The sequence below is a fragment of the Onychomys torridus genome, chromosome 6, assembly GCF_903995425.1.
Source record: "Onychomys torridus chromosome 6, mOncTor1.1, whole genome shotgun sequence".
NCBI classification, from domain to species: domain Eukaryota; kingdom Metazoa; phylum Chordata; class Mammalia; order Rodentia; family Cricetidae; genus Onychomys; species Onychomys torridus.
In genome coordinates, this window is record NC_050448.1 from 17646435 (window position 1) to 17660681 (window position 14247).

The 14247-nt window shown below is 36.8% G+C and overlaps 1 protein-coding gene across 7 annotated transcripts in view; it reads left to right on the forward strand.

Annotated features, from left to right (window-relative positions):
* Positions 1–14247, forward strand: part of Kiaa1109 (KIAA1109 ortholog) — a 201653-nt gene that overhangs the window by 145730 nt on the left and 41676 nt on the right. For 6 of the 7 annotated variants that reach the window (XM_036190575.1, XM_036190569.1, XM_036190574.1 and 3 more), the window contains 4 exons: positions 4310–4419; positions 5511–5601; positions 6111–6173; positions 8917–9170. In XM_036190575.1, the coding sequence (XP_036046468.1) occupies positions 4310–4419; positions 5511–5601; positions 6111–6173; positions 8917–9170 (518 nt within the window). The remainder of the gene's footprint in view (positions 1–4309; positions 4420–5510; positions 5602–6110; positions 6174–8916; positions 9171–14247) is intronic. The other variant, XM_036190573.1, reaches the window with a different exon arrangement.

Genomic DNA, 14247 nt, shown 5'->3' on the forward strand with positions numbered 1-14247 from the left:
ACATTCAGTTGAGACAGGACCAAGCCCCTCCCCCCTGCTTCAATGCTGAGTAAGGCATCCCACCATAGGCAGTGGGTTCCAGATAGCCAGCTCATGTACCAGGGATAGATCCTAATTCCGTTGCCAGGGGCCCCTCAAACAGACCAAGCAACTCTCCTGTATGCAGAGAGCCTAGTCCAGTCCCATGCAGGTTCCACAGCTGTTGGTCTACAGTTCGTGAGTTCCTACATAGGGATTTTCTGTGTGCACTGGATCTGTCCATTTCTGATAAAAGGTCTCCAACCATGAAAAAACCATCCATTTTACTTGGCAATTCTGTTAGTTTTTGTCTTGCATAGTTTAAACCATTGATGTTCAAACTATTATTGATAATATTGGATTAAACATCTACCTACTTTTCACTATTTTCTATTGCTTTTGTTCTCTATTCATGCCTTTGTCTTCTGGTTTTGGTTTTTGTTTTGTTTTTTTCTGTCTTTTATAGTTTTAACTGAACATTTTATATGATTCCATTTTCTCTTTTTTAAAATTGGTAATAGTTTAATACAATTTTAGTGGTGGTTTTTAAGTCTACAATACATATGTACAACTAAATCCAAGTCTGCTTTCCAATAACACTCTACTACTTCATATGTAACATGAGTACCTATAGTAGTAAAGTAATCTCTCTTGCCATGATGGTCATTAATTTCTTATGTGTAAGCATGGATATGAATATGATATATGTGTATACTTAAGATATGTAATATAAGTGTGTGTATAAGTACTGTATAAGCATATTTATATTGTAATATATGTAAGTACACATAACACAGCATTAGTGTTATTTATTTTGAACAGACTATCTGTTCGATCAATTAAGAATAGAAAAATGAGTTTTCATTTACCTTCACTTGATTCTTTGATGGTCTTCCTTACAGAGATCCATGTTTCTAGTCTCTATCATTTTTCATCTCTGTAGAACTCTTATAGTTTCTTACCAAGTAATTCTATAGACAACAATTCCATATTTTTTGTTTGCCTGAGGAAGTTTTACTTTTCTTTCACCTATGAAGTGTAGTAGTTTTTTGTAGAACTCTAGGTTGTTTGGAGGTTTTGTTTTCTCAACAGTTTAAGTATTTTCTTTACTTTCTATGTATTCCATTCTGCCCACAGTTTCCCCTCCCTCCTATCTTCCCATCCCCCATCCTCAGATCCACTCCTCCTCTGTTTCCCTTCAGAAAAGGACAGGCCTCTCAGGGATATCAACCAAACATGGCATATCATGTTGCAATAAAACTAGGCTCACCTCCTCATATTAAGGCTGAATAAAACAACTCAGTAGGAGGGAAAGAGTCCCAACAACAGGCAAAAGAGTCAGAAACAGCACCTGATCCCACTGTTAGGTGTCCCATAAGAATACCATGCTGCATAACCATAACATATGTAGAGGACCTAGGTCAGACCCATGCAAGCCCCTGATTGCCAGTTCAGTGTCTATGGGCCCTGATTAGTTGATTCTCTGGGCCATTTTCTTGCTCTTCACTCTTTTCTTACTGCTATGATTTTTTAGGAGAAATTAGGTGTCATTTTTATTCTTTGTTTCTCAATGATTGAGATACTCAGGGTTTTTTTTTTAAAGGGGATTTTTTTATATTGATCTTTTTGTTACGTGAAAACAGTGTGGTTATGTGTAGTTTTCTTGGTATTTATCCTATTTGGTTCCTCAGTTTTTTGTATCTGTGGTTTGATATCTTACATTGCTAAAGAAATCTTAGTCACTCACAGTTCAGTTACAGAGTTAGAGCCATTGAGTTGCTTAATAGCTAAGCAACAGGGAAGAGCATCCACTGGGAGTATAGATCTGCCACCCATAATGGGGGAGATACTAGAATGAGGTCACCTCCCCTCAGGTGCCATCCCTGACTGCTCCAGTCCACAGAGAACTCTGATTGTAGAGGCCAATGCTCTCTTCCCTCTCCCTCTGTACATCTCTATGCATTTTGTAGTTTTCCCTCAAGTCATAGATATTCTGTTGGGATCTTGTTTGGGTTTTTTTTTTTTTTTTTTTTTTTTTTTGGTTGGTTGGCTGGTTGGTTGACTTGGTTTGGTCTCTGTTGTCTTGTCTTTTCACTTTCCAAAGTTTCTTTGAATCTGTTTTAATCTCAGCGTGATTCTTTCCTCAGTATATCAAGTTAATAAGCTCATCAAATGATCATTTCTGTTAGTGTATTTATCCCTACTGTTTTGTTGTTGTTGTTTCTTAGAATGTCCACTTCTGGTTATACTGTCCAGCTGTTCTTACAGTCTGTCTTTTTATCCATGAGGACCATGACATGCTAATTAAAACTGCCTTCAGCACTCTAAATCTGCTGTTTCCAGCACTCTTGCCATGTTTGCTTCTGACTTGTTTTTTTGTCTTCAGATCTTACTTCAGTTTTGCCTTTAGTATGTTTTGTAATTTTCTTTCTTGATAGCTAGACATGATGTACCAGGTGAGAGAAGCTGCTGTAAAACTTCCTTCAGGGTTGCAGTGCTACAGTGACGTGATTAGATCTTTGACTTCACAGACATTTGTCCTTTTTTCACCCTTCCCAGTGTGGAATTGCTGGGTATTGCTGATTAGACCTCAGTGTCTCCCTTTTTTTTTTGTCTGGTATGCTGTGACAATATCACTCAGATCAGGTTGGGTTCTTGGTAGCTAGTTTCTATTAAGGACAGGCCACACTTTGCAGTTGCTACTTTGCATTTGTGGGGTCCACATTCCTGAACTCAGTCAGCCACAGATCAGAAGTATTTAGAAAAAAATAATTACTTCTGTACTGAACATGTACTAACTTTTTCCTTGTTGTTCCCTAAACAATATACTGTAACAACTGTTTACCTTGTGTTTGTTATCATACTAGGTGTTATAAGTAATCTAGACGTTCAGATTATACAAGCAGTTGGTTATATACAAGTACTAACCCATTTTAAATAAGACTTGCACATGTGAACATTTGCCATCCTCAGTACAACTATATACTCTGGTGATTTTCAAAACATTCCTTTCCCTCTTCCTTTTACCGAAAGCTTGAAGAGCTTCTTCCTCTGGTCTTTATTGAAGGAATCTTGTCAAACTCCCGAGGAAAATCTCACTTTTTACCAGTCAGGATGGTTTGCACTGAGCCTTAGGTTTCCCTACCCAGCACTATCCTTATGGCATTCTCTACTTGTGAATTCTGTTCTTCCCAGCTGAAACTCCTGTGTTTACCTGCTTTTCTAAATCCTTAGGGCAGCATTTTGCCCTTCTCTTACAGCTCAGGAAGGATTATTGATTGCTATGTGCTCAGATTTTTGTGGAACTAGAAACCAGAAATATAAACTAAAATAAAAACTGCTCCAAAAGAAGAGATTTTTTTTTTTAATTAGAAGTTTCCTTTTCTCTTTTTTGCCAGAATGAAGATTTGATAGCACATCTATACATTAAAGGGGGGGGGGGATTGTATGTGATCCCTCAGTCACTTCTAACTCCCAGAGAACCTTCTTCAAGCTCTACTCTAAATTATGTAAAGATAAAATTCATTTTAATTTATCCATTGCTATCCTCTGAGAGTAATGGACTTTGATAAAGTACAGTGCATAGTTATACATTTAAAATTATGCTGAAAGTCATACACTAAGTAAAATAATACATCTGTGCTGTTCTAAGGTAGTTTATCTGGTAGTAGGTTTCTAAAAATAAAACTTGATAGAGATGATTAAAGATACCATTGGAATTTCATCTGTAGTCATAATACTTGCCTCACTCAACATTTCCCTTTAATCTCTACCATTTCACGAGTCCTCAGCTGTATCAGAATCTTTTTAGCATCCAGCACCTCAGCACAATTGAATGTCCCCGTCTCTTGCTTTCCCCTGTTACAGTAAAGTAGAGATCTACAGCAGGGGTGTGCAATTAGAATGGTCCTTGAAATGATAAAGTGGTCTCTTCCCCAACACATACACAGCTTTCCCCCAGGATCTTTGCTCATTTTCTTTTTCCATTCTTTTCTTCTAATTAGTTCCTTTATTCTCACCTTGTTTCTGTACTCTTCTTCCTTTCCCTAATCTTTTCTTTTTCTGTTGAGTTAGCCAGTGGCTCTTATTTCCATTGTATAGTCCTCATAAGTGATATTATGACATCAGGATAGCTGATTGCTGTGACACTTTGATTCATCTATGCTGAATGTCATTGAAACTCACCTGGAGGTAGAGGAACTAACATAATTTTTATTTTAGCTGTAGTGAAATACCACATTAGTATGCAATTGCCTTGAGTCACTTTTTTTTTCCTTTACCATTTTATTAGGCTGCTTCCCTCAAGGATAAGTGGGGTTTAGGTTACAAACCAAGTTACAGCCGATCAAAGAGCATTTCGGCTTCTGGAAGACCACCTCTTAAGAGAATGGAAAGAGCAAGGTAATACATATTTCAACCAATGAGGCAAATTATAAAATTGCTGACTTCAAACCAGCTAAGATTTAGTACTTTTTTTTTTTTTTTTTTTTTTTTTTTTTTTTTTTTTACTGTGTTCCAACCGGATAGTAAAAAAATCACCCTCATTAGTAAAATAGTAATCACTAATTAGTCACTGTCATACATCATTGACTGGTTTGAGGAAAGCTCAACTGTGTTTATTCGGCAATGCAGTAAGAAAGTTTTAGTAAAGCAAACTTATTAAGATATGATTTATGTATAAGCTTACAGATAATCCAAAGAGAAGAAAATTTGCATACTGGTGGTTGCTTTCTAAATAGTCAATTTAGAAAAGATGATGGTGTACATTTAAAAACTCGTTTTAGTATTAAGTCAGCACTATAAAAATAAAATATATAAATTCCTGAGGTGAGTTGTAGCTCAGTTGGCAGAGTGCTTGCCTGGCATACATGAAGCCCTGGGTTCAATCCCTAGTACCACATAAACTGGGTGGTTTATGCCTTATATTAGTAGCTCTTAGAACAAACAGGCAAGGGGATTAGAAATTCAACAGCGGGCTGGAGAGATGGCTCAGAGGTTAAGAGCACTGACTGCTCTTCCAGAGGTCCTGAGTTCAATTCCCAGCACCCACATTGTGGCTCACAACCATCTGTAATGAGATCTGGCACCCTCTTCTGTGTACATAATAAATAAATTTAAAAAAAAAAAAAAAAAGGAATTCTCTCTCAGCTACATAGTGGTTTTGAGGCTAGCCTGGGACACATGAGACCCTATCTCCAAAAAAAAAAATAAAAAATAAAAAAGCATAAATCCTTTTTATATGGTTTAGTTTTAGAAAATGTGAAGTTAATTGAAACTTCGAGGCTTTTTCACAGATATTGAAGGTTAATACATGGAATGCCAAAAATTAAATCATCTGATAAGATCAATATTTAGACATAGAATGTTAATGTTATTAATACTAATAAGAATTCTTTAAAGCCAAGAGTTTTTAAAATGAGACTATTGGTGTTTTATATTTTATATTTGTGCTACATATTTATGCTTATTTCATAACTATGTTTTACTTATAGTTCTCGAATAGGAGAAACTGATGAGCTCCCAGAAATCCGTGTGGATGCGGCATCTCCTGGACCCAGAGTAACTTTTAACATCCAGGATACAGTAAGAGAGACAGTACTTGTTAGAAATTCCTGTTGCTAAGTAGTTTAAAAGATTACAGACTTGCAATATTATACAGTTTAAAAATATGAATTGTTGCCTACGACAAAAGTGAGGATTGTCATAGCTGAAGTATCTGTACCACCCACAAGCAGACGCTGATAATAGCAACAGTGCAGAAGACCAAGTGTGTGTACAGTAAAAAGCCCTTAGCTGCTTGATTTTACATGGGTGGTTTTGTTGAGCAGTTTTTCTTAGTAAATGAGGGCCCACGTTAAATTGTGTCTTTTACCTGGTTGTTAATGTGAAATACATACTCATTTATGTATTTATGTATGTAGTGTATTTATGTATGTAGTATATAAGTAGTAGAAGCCATAAGGAAGGCCAGCTTCATAATTGTACACTGTAGCACTTCAAAATTTATGTTAAAATGCTTATTTGGGAAGTATTGTTTACATTGTCTTTATTTTTTATGAGTTTTATTTTCTTTTCTTATTATTTCAATTAAGTTGAAAAATACAGTGTGGGGAAGTTCACCACAGTCCAGCTCTCCAGGGGAAGGGTACTTTCAGGTACTTATGAAAACAACATAAAATTTTACTTTAAAACTAATTGCCCTGAAAATTTGCTTTCAAAATGTCTTCTTTTCAAGCTAAGCTGAGGCCTCAGAAATACTTTATGTAAAGATTTGATTGTTGGAATTCTTTTTTTAAATGTGTATTACATAATACCCCATTTTGGTTTTATATTTACATGTAGTTTAATTTTACTTGATCTTCAAAAGTAAACAATTTTAATCAGCTTATCAAATCAACTGAACCAGATTTTAAACTCTAAAACTGCAATTTACTAAATCAGTTATTGTCAATTTATTAACCCTGAAATCAATCTTTTTCCTTACATTTAACTACAAAGTGAGTCTTTTTTAAGTCAACAATCTTTGTTAAGTGCTTCAAACTCAAATCAGATCTAACTCCAAACTGTTTGATCATTGACTATCAATTCTTTGAAGGCACTGTGATACACTAGTGTTTGTTAAATGCTATATTCAGAGCCAAATGTGATGACACATCCATGCCTGTAATTTCAGCAACTTGACAGGCTGAGGCAAAAGAACAGGAAGCTCAAGGCCAGACTGAAAAACTTACTTTTGTTTCAGTTTCTCAGGCAGGGTCTTACGTAGCCTAGGCTGGCTTTAAACTCACTATGTCACTGAAGATTGCCTTGAACTCCCAAACCTTTTGCCTCTGTCTCCAAATGCTCTTATTATAGTCATGTGCCACTGCTCCTGTTCTCAGCCTGAGCAACTTAGTGAGACCCTGTCTCTAAATTAAACAGGACTAGAGCTATTGTTCACTAGTAGAATAGTTGCCATCATGCATAAAACCCTGAATTTGATCCCTAGCACCAAAAAATAAAAAATAAAAAGATTCATTTTAAAAAAATGTTGCTGTATTCAGAGAGTGTGAAAATGTGCTACATAATACTTAACATTTTAAGCCAAATTTTCCTCTGAATGTGTCATTAAACTAAATACCAATGTTATATATATGTACATACACATTGATATATATAAAATCCCGCATACAACACCAGACATTTAATCTTGCCTAGATTTTTCTTTCAAATTTCAACTTTATGTTGAAAATTTTTAATTTTAATTTCTTTTTAAAAAAGAAAATTGGCAATCTTTCAAATATGTTTCCTTGTCTTTATTCTTTCAAACTTGAGTCTCAACATACATCTTATAGTTATACTATGTTTAATCAAACTGTATTTGGTCTCAAAGCAATTAGAATATAATACAGGGGCTGGGGACATGGCTCAACAGTTAAGAGCACTTGCTACTCTTGCAGAAGGTCTTTATTTAGTTCCCAGCATCCACATGATGCCTCACAACCACCTGTATTACTCCAGTTCCAGAGAATCTGATGTCTTCTTCTGACCTCTGTATTCTTCTGAGCACATGTGGTGCATATACATATGCTCAGACACATGCACATAAAAGAAAATTAATATTTTTCACAGTTTTGTTTCTTTTTTAAGACAAGGTTTCTCTGTGTATTCCTGGCTATCCTGAAGCTTGCCCTTTAGACCAGGCTGGCCTCAAACTCACAGGTCCGCCTGCCTCTGCCTCCCACTTGCTGGGATTAAAGGTATGCACCACTACCACCCAGCTTAATTTTTTTTTAAATTAATGATATAGTAAGTTTGACAAAGATTTACCCATGGCATATGTGTGCTGCCGCCCACCACACCCTACCCCACCACACCCCCAGCACACACAAATTAAATATAAAAATAATTGAAGGTAATTTAATTCTTATTTTTAAATAATAGTATACCCCATTTATATAAAAAAACTTAGATAACATAAGATTAGCTATTAGACTTAGCAGTTATAAATTAGAAAATAGATTATGAAGGTATGATTCCATATAAAATAAGTATCAAGCAAAGAGATCTACAGAAATTTATTAACTTTAAAATTTGAGATATGTTCTAAAAATTTTATTTACTCTATGACACCTTCATTTTTTTAAGTGAAGAACACCTGATTTCTACAAATGTTTGATGTTCTGATTGTATGATTGGTTTTACAGTAGCATCTACTTTTTAATAATATGTTACATTACCTTGCTACTTGCGCTGTATTTGGCTAACCATTTTCAAATGACACTGGAGCAGCACTCTTTAGCTGGGAAACTGAAATTAGTGCAGAGCAAGCTTTGCTGGTGTTTTGGACACTTAAAAACTTTGGCCTCCAGTAAAATCCCAAGTTAGAGATCAGTATTTACACAAGTTATTTACTTAAAATACAACATTGCTAGGTTTGAGTAGTTGATACATGTTTTATTACTCAATTGTTTACACATCTCCCATCAATCCATGAAAGTTTCATTTTAAAGATTTGTCCACAAAAACTCCTCTAGGAAATATCTGTACTCACAGTCCCTGTACTCATCATGAGCTGTTCTTCCATTCTGATTTATATTCAATTTTGTTTCTTTCCCCATAATCTGCTTCTGCTCATTATGTATTAATTAAATATGATCCTTTATGTTCCTGTAAAGTAAAATTTCACTGTGCTTTTTCAAGTGTCAGTGGTGACTGTCTGTGATTTGACCTGTTTCCTTCCTTGGTGTGCCATTTCATATGTTCCTGGTCTGACCTGCCTTTCAATTCAGAATGAGGAAATTCAACTCAGAGATTCCCAAGTGTTTAGACTTACATCTTTCATATTTTTAGTTTCTCCCTTTTTAAGAGAGAACTTGAAAAACAAATCTGATTTGTATTTACTGTTTTTGTAATCAGTTTCCAGAGGAGACAGAACTGGATCTTTTGTCAGTTACTATTGAAGGTCCATCACATTACTCATCAAATAGTGAAGGATCCTGTTCGGTGTTCAGCTCTCCCAAAACCACAGGAGGCTTTTCACCAAGTGTTCCTTTCCAATCCGAAGATGGCCGACGGGACGACAGTCTGTCTTCTACCAGTGAAGACTCTGAGAAGGATGAAAAAGATGAAGATCGTGAGAGGGAGAGATTCTATATTTACAGGAAACCCTCGTGAGTAACCTTTTATTTTAAGATCTTTAGGTGGTATGTCAGAATCTAGACATAAACCTAAGGCATTTTATCTAGTCTAATATTTAGCAAGCCAAGCATGATGTCACATGCCTATAATTCCAGCAATGGGATCAAGAGTTAAGATCCTCCTGGACTACATAGCAAGCTCTACGCTGGCCTGGGCTACATTTGACTCTGTCTCAAAAATATAAAGTCATAACAATAATAAGTTAGCAAAAAAGTGTTAGTTTTTTTAGTAATTCTAAGATACATATTCATAATTTCCAATGTAATTTAACTTTATATGGTATTGTTTTCTTCTTAATTTAATGGGTTTATTTAAATTACTTCAGTTATTTCTCCATGAAAATAACTGTCAATAAAATGGAAATAGAGATAAGGTTAGAGGTTTAATAAAGGTGAAAGCAGTATTCCTCCTGTGCTTAATAAAAATAAAAGGAAACACTGAAAAGTATCATATAGTTGAGAAAAATAATAAATAGTAAAGGGAAGTTTGTAACAGTGGATGAAGATTTCAAATCATTCTTAAAAGAAATAAGATAGTGTTGATAAAATAAAAAGTGTGTATGTATGAAGTCTTACTGAGAATGTGCCCTCATGAGGAGTTAGAAGAACTTTTAAAATCCACCCACCTCTAAAGCCTACAGCTCTGCAGCTGTGACAGTAAGAGAAGAGTTTCCACTGTGCCCATCTTCTTCCTACTGAGCTCAGATGATTCTTTCCCCTTTCTCCAGGGTAGAGCTACTAGCTTTGGAATCTTTTGTATTAGTGTATTTTGGCCTATTTTTTCACTTACTGGAATATAGCCTCAAATAACCTAAGAAGAATCACAATTCAAATCTGCTTTCTTAAAGTTTTTAAAAATATAAAATAAGTTTAAATGTGCTCAGGTTTGATTATTGGATTGAGTATAGAATTCTAAGAATTAATATTTCTTCTAAGAAAATCTGTTTCCTTTTCTTCCACCATCCATGTTTAGTGTTTGTTGTTTGTAATCCTCTCAATACTGTAAATGTAGATTGCTCTGTTTTCTAAGTGTTTGTCTGTACTTGGGCAGTTTAAGGGTTTTTGAGATGCTGCCTCTTAATTTTGCAGTGGTGTGTCCAGGTTTCTTTTCCAAATAAATTTACCATTTATTTTGGTAGTTCTTAAAATACAAAAGTGTACTTGGGCTTTAGGGAAACACTTTTTTAGATTTGTTTAGGTATATTCTTTGCTTTATATAGTTACATTTTTATTTTTCTATTTTAGGTGCATGATATTTTATCTGTATGTATATATGTACAGTGCCTGAAGGTACCAGAAGCAGGCATTAGATCCCCTGGAACTAGAGTTTCACATGATTGTGAACTGCCATGTGGGTGCTGGGAATTGACCCCAGGGTCACCTGAAAGAGCAACCAATGCTTTTAACTGCTGAGCCATCTCTCCAGCCCCTATTTTCTATTTTAATAGTAGCCCTCTGAGTCAGACAATTACTTCTTGTGTACACAATGTGTAGTTATTTTGTTTTTATGCTTCCTATGTTTTGCTGATTTAATAATCTTTTCCAGGTGTCCAGCTTAATCATATTTATGTTTTCTTTTGGCAAGAATACTCAGCATGAGTTGTTCGAGTGTGTAGTATAGCACTATATTTCTGTGGCCTGTGCAGCATAGGTTTTCCAGATTCTCTCCTGAGTAAATGAGACAGTGCTATCTGTTGGCAGTTCCCTTTGGCACCTATCATTCCTTTCCTTATTTCTGTGGTTTTGACTATTTAAAGAGGAGTCTGTACTATCTTTTCTTCTTTGACTGGAGTTTGTTTTGCTTCATGTAATGACCTCAAGTTCATTTGTGTTACTGCATATTGCTGCATTTCTTTCAAGACAGAATAGTCATATATATATATATACCTTTGTTTCTTCCTATAAGAGTTTTACCACCATAGGTCTAACATTTAAGTCTTTAATAGGTATCTGTATTTTTTACCCTTTTGACAGACACTTATATCTTATTCCACATCTTAGCTGTGAACATGGAGATGCTATGTCTTCAAGATCCCAGTTTTAGTTCTTTTGGATAAATGCCCAGAAATAGATCCTTCAGTAACTGTATTTGTAATTTATTTTATTTTATTTTTTTTTTATTAGTATATGTTTTAATTTTATACATCAGCCATGGGTTCCCCTGTCCTCCTCGCTCCCACCCCCACCCCTGCCTTCCCCCATCCCTTCCCCTCCAGTCCCATGTCCTCCAGGACCAAGACACCCCTGGGGACTCATTTAAACCTGGTGGATTCAGTACAGGCAGGTCCAGTCCCCTCCTTCCAGGCTGAGCATGTGTCCCTATGTAAGCCGAAGGTTTAAACAGCCAGCTCATGCACCAAGGACAGGTCCCAGTCCCACAGCCTGAGAGCCTCCCAAACAGATCAAGCTATTCAATTGTCTCGCTTATCCAGAGGGCCTGATCCAACTGGGGGCTCCACAGCCATTGGTTCATAATTCATGTGCTTCCGTTCGATTGGCTATTTGTCCCTGTGCTTTTTGTAATCTTAGATTCAACAATTCACACTCTTACAGTCCCTCCTCCTTCTCGACAGTTAGACACCTGGAGCTCCAACTGGGGCCTGGCTGAGGATCTCTGCATCCACTTCCATCAGTTATTGGATGAGAGTTCCAAGATGACTGCTAGGGTGTTTAGTCATCTGATTACCAGACTAGGTCAGATCAGGCCCTCCCTCCACCACTGCCAGCAGTCTACAGAGGATATATCATTTTGGATTTCTGGGGACCTCTCTAGCACTCTGCCTATTCCTGTTCTCATGTTGTCTTCATTTATCATGGTCTGTTATTCCTTGTTCTCCCTTTCTGTTCTTGATCCAGCTGGGATCTCCTGCTCCCCTAAGCTTTCTTTCCCTCAAATCTTGCCCTTCATTACTCCCACTGTCGTGTAGGTTGTTCATGTAGATCTCATCCATTTCTCTCTGTCATTGGGTGATCACTGGGTCTTTCCTAGGGTCCTGTTTTATAGGTAGCCTCCCTAAAGTTGTGTAGCAGTCTAGTCATCTTTGTTTTACATCTAGTATCCTCCTGTGAGTGAGTACATACCATGTTTGTCCTTCTGAATCTGGGTTACCTCACTCAGGATGATTTTTTCTAGATCCATCCATTTGCCTGCAAACCTCATGATGTCATTGTTTTTCTCTGCTGAGTGCATATGTACCATATTTTCTTTATCCATTCTTCAGTTGAAGGGCATCTAGGTTGTTTCCAGGTTCTGGCTATTACAAACAATGCTGCTATGAACATAGCTGAGCAAATGCCCTTGTGGTATGATTGAGCATTCCTTGGGTATATGCCCAAGAGTGCTACACCTGGGTCTTGGGGGAGATGGATTCCCAATTTTCTAAGGAAGCGCCATATTGATTTCCAAAGTGGCTGTACAAGCTTGCATTCCCACCAGCAGTGGAGAGAGTTCCCCTTGCTCCACATCCTCTCCAACATAAGCTGTCTTCTGTGTTTTTCATATTAGCCACTCTGACAGGTGTAAGGTGGTATCTCAGAGTCCTTTTGATTTGCATTTCCTGGATAATTAGGGATGTTGAGCAATTCCTTAAATGTCTTTCAGCCATTTGAGCTTCCTCTGTGGAGAATTCTCTGTTTAGTTCTATAGCCCATTTCTTAATTGGACTTTTGGGCATTTTGATGTCTAATTTCTGGAGTTCTTTATATATTCTGGATATCAGCCCTCTGTCAGATGTGGGGTTGGTGAAGACCTTTTCCCATTCTGTAGGCTGTCGCTTTGTCTTGTTGACCCTGTCCTTTGCTCTACAAAAGCTTCTCAGTTTCAACAGGTCCCATTGATTGATTGTTTCTCAGTGTCTGTGCTACTGGTTTTATATTTAGAAAGTGATCTCTGGTGCCAATGCGTTCAAGAGTACTTCCTCCCTTTCTCTTCTTTCAAGTTCAGAGTAACTGGATTTATGTTGAGGTCTTTGATCCACTTGGACTTAAGTTTTGTGCACGGTGACAGATATGGATCTATTTGCAGCCTTCTACACATTGACATCCAGTTATGCCAGCACCATTTGTTGAAGATGCTTTCTTTTTTCCATTGTACAGTTTTGGCTTCTTTGTCAAAAATTATATGTTCATAGGTGTACGGGTTAATGTCAGGGTCTTCAATTCGATTCCATTGGTCCACATGTTGGTTTTTGTGCCAGTCCCAAGCTGTTTTTATGACTGTAGCTCTATAGTAGAGCTTGAGGTCGGGGATGGTGATGCCTCCAGAGGGTGTTTTATTGTATGGGTTTCTTTTGGCTAAACTGGGTTTTTTGTTTTTCCATATGAAGTTGAGTATTATTCTTTCCAGATCTGTGAAGAATTGTGTTGGTAATTTCATGGGGATTGCACTGAATCTGTAGATTGCTTTTGGTAAGATCGCCATTTTTACTATGTTAATCCTGCCTTCCCATGAGCATGGGAGATCTTTCCATTTTCTGACATCTTTTTCAATTTCTTTTTTCAGGGACTTAAAGTTCTTGTCATATAGGTCCTTCACGTGCTTAGAGTAACCCCAAGGTATTTTATCTCATTTGTGGCTATTGTAAAGGGTGATGTATCTCTGATTTCCTTCTCAGCCTGTTTGTCTATTGTATATAGGAGAGCTACTGATTTTTTTTAGTTGATCTTGTATCCTGCAATGTTGCTGAAGGTATTTATTAGCTGTATCAGTTCCTTGGTTGAATTTTTGGGGTCACTCATGTATACTATCATGTCATCTGCAAATAGGGAGAGCTTGACTTCTTCCTATCCAAGTTGTATCCCCTTAATCTCCTTATGTTGTCTTATAGCTCTGGCTAGAACTTCAAGTACTATATTGAATAAGTATGGGGAGAGGGGACAGCCTTGTCTTGTTCCTGATTTTAGTGGTATTACTTTGAGTTTCTCTCCGTTTAGTTTGATGTTGGCTGTTGACTTGCTGTAGATTGCCTTTATTATGTTTAGGTATGTTCCCTGTATTCATGATCACTCCAAGACCTTTATCATAAAGGGGTGTTGGATTTTGTCAAATGCC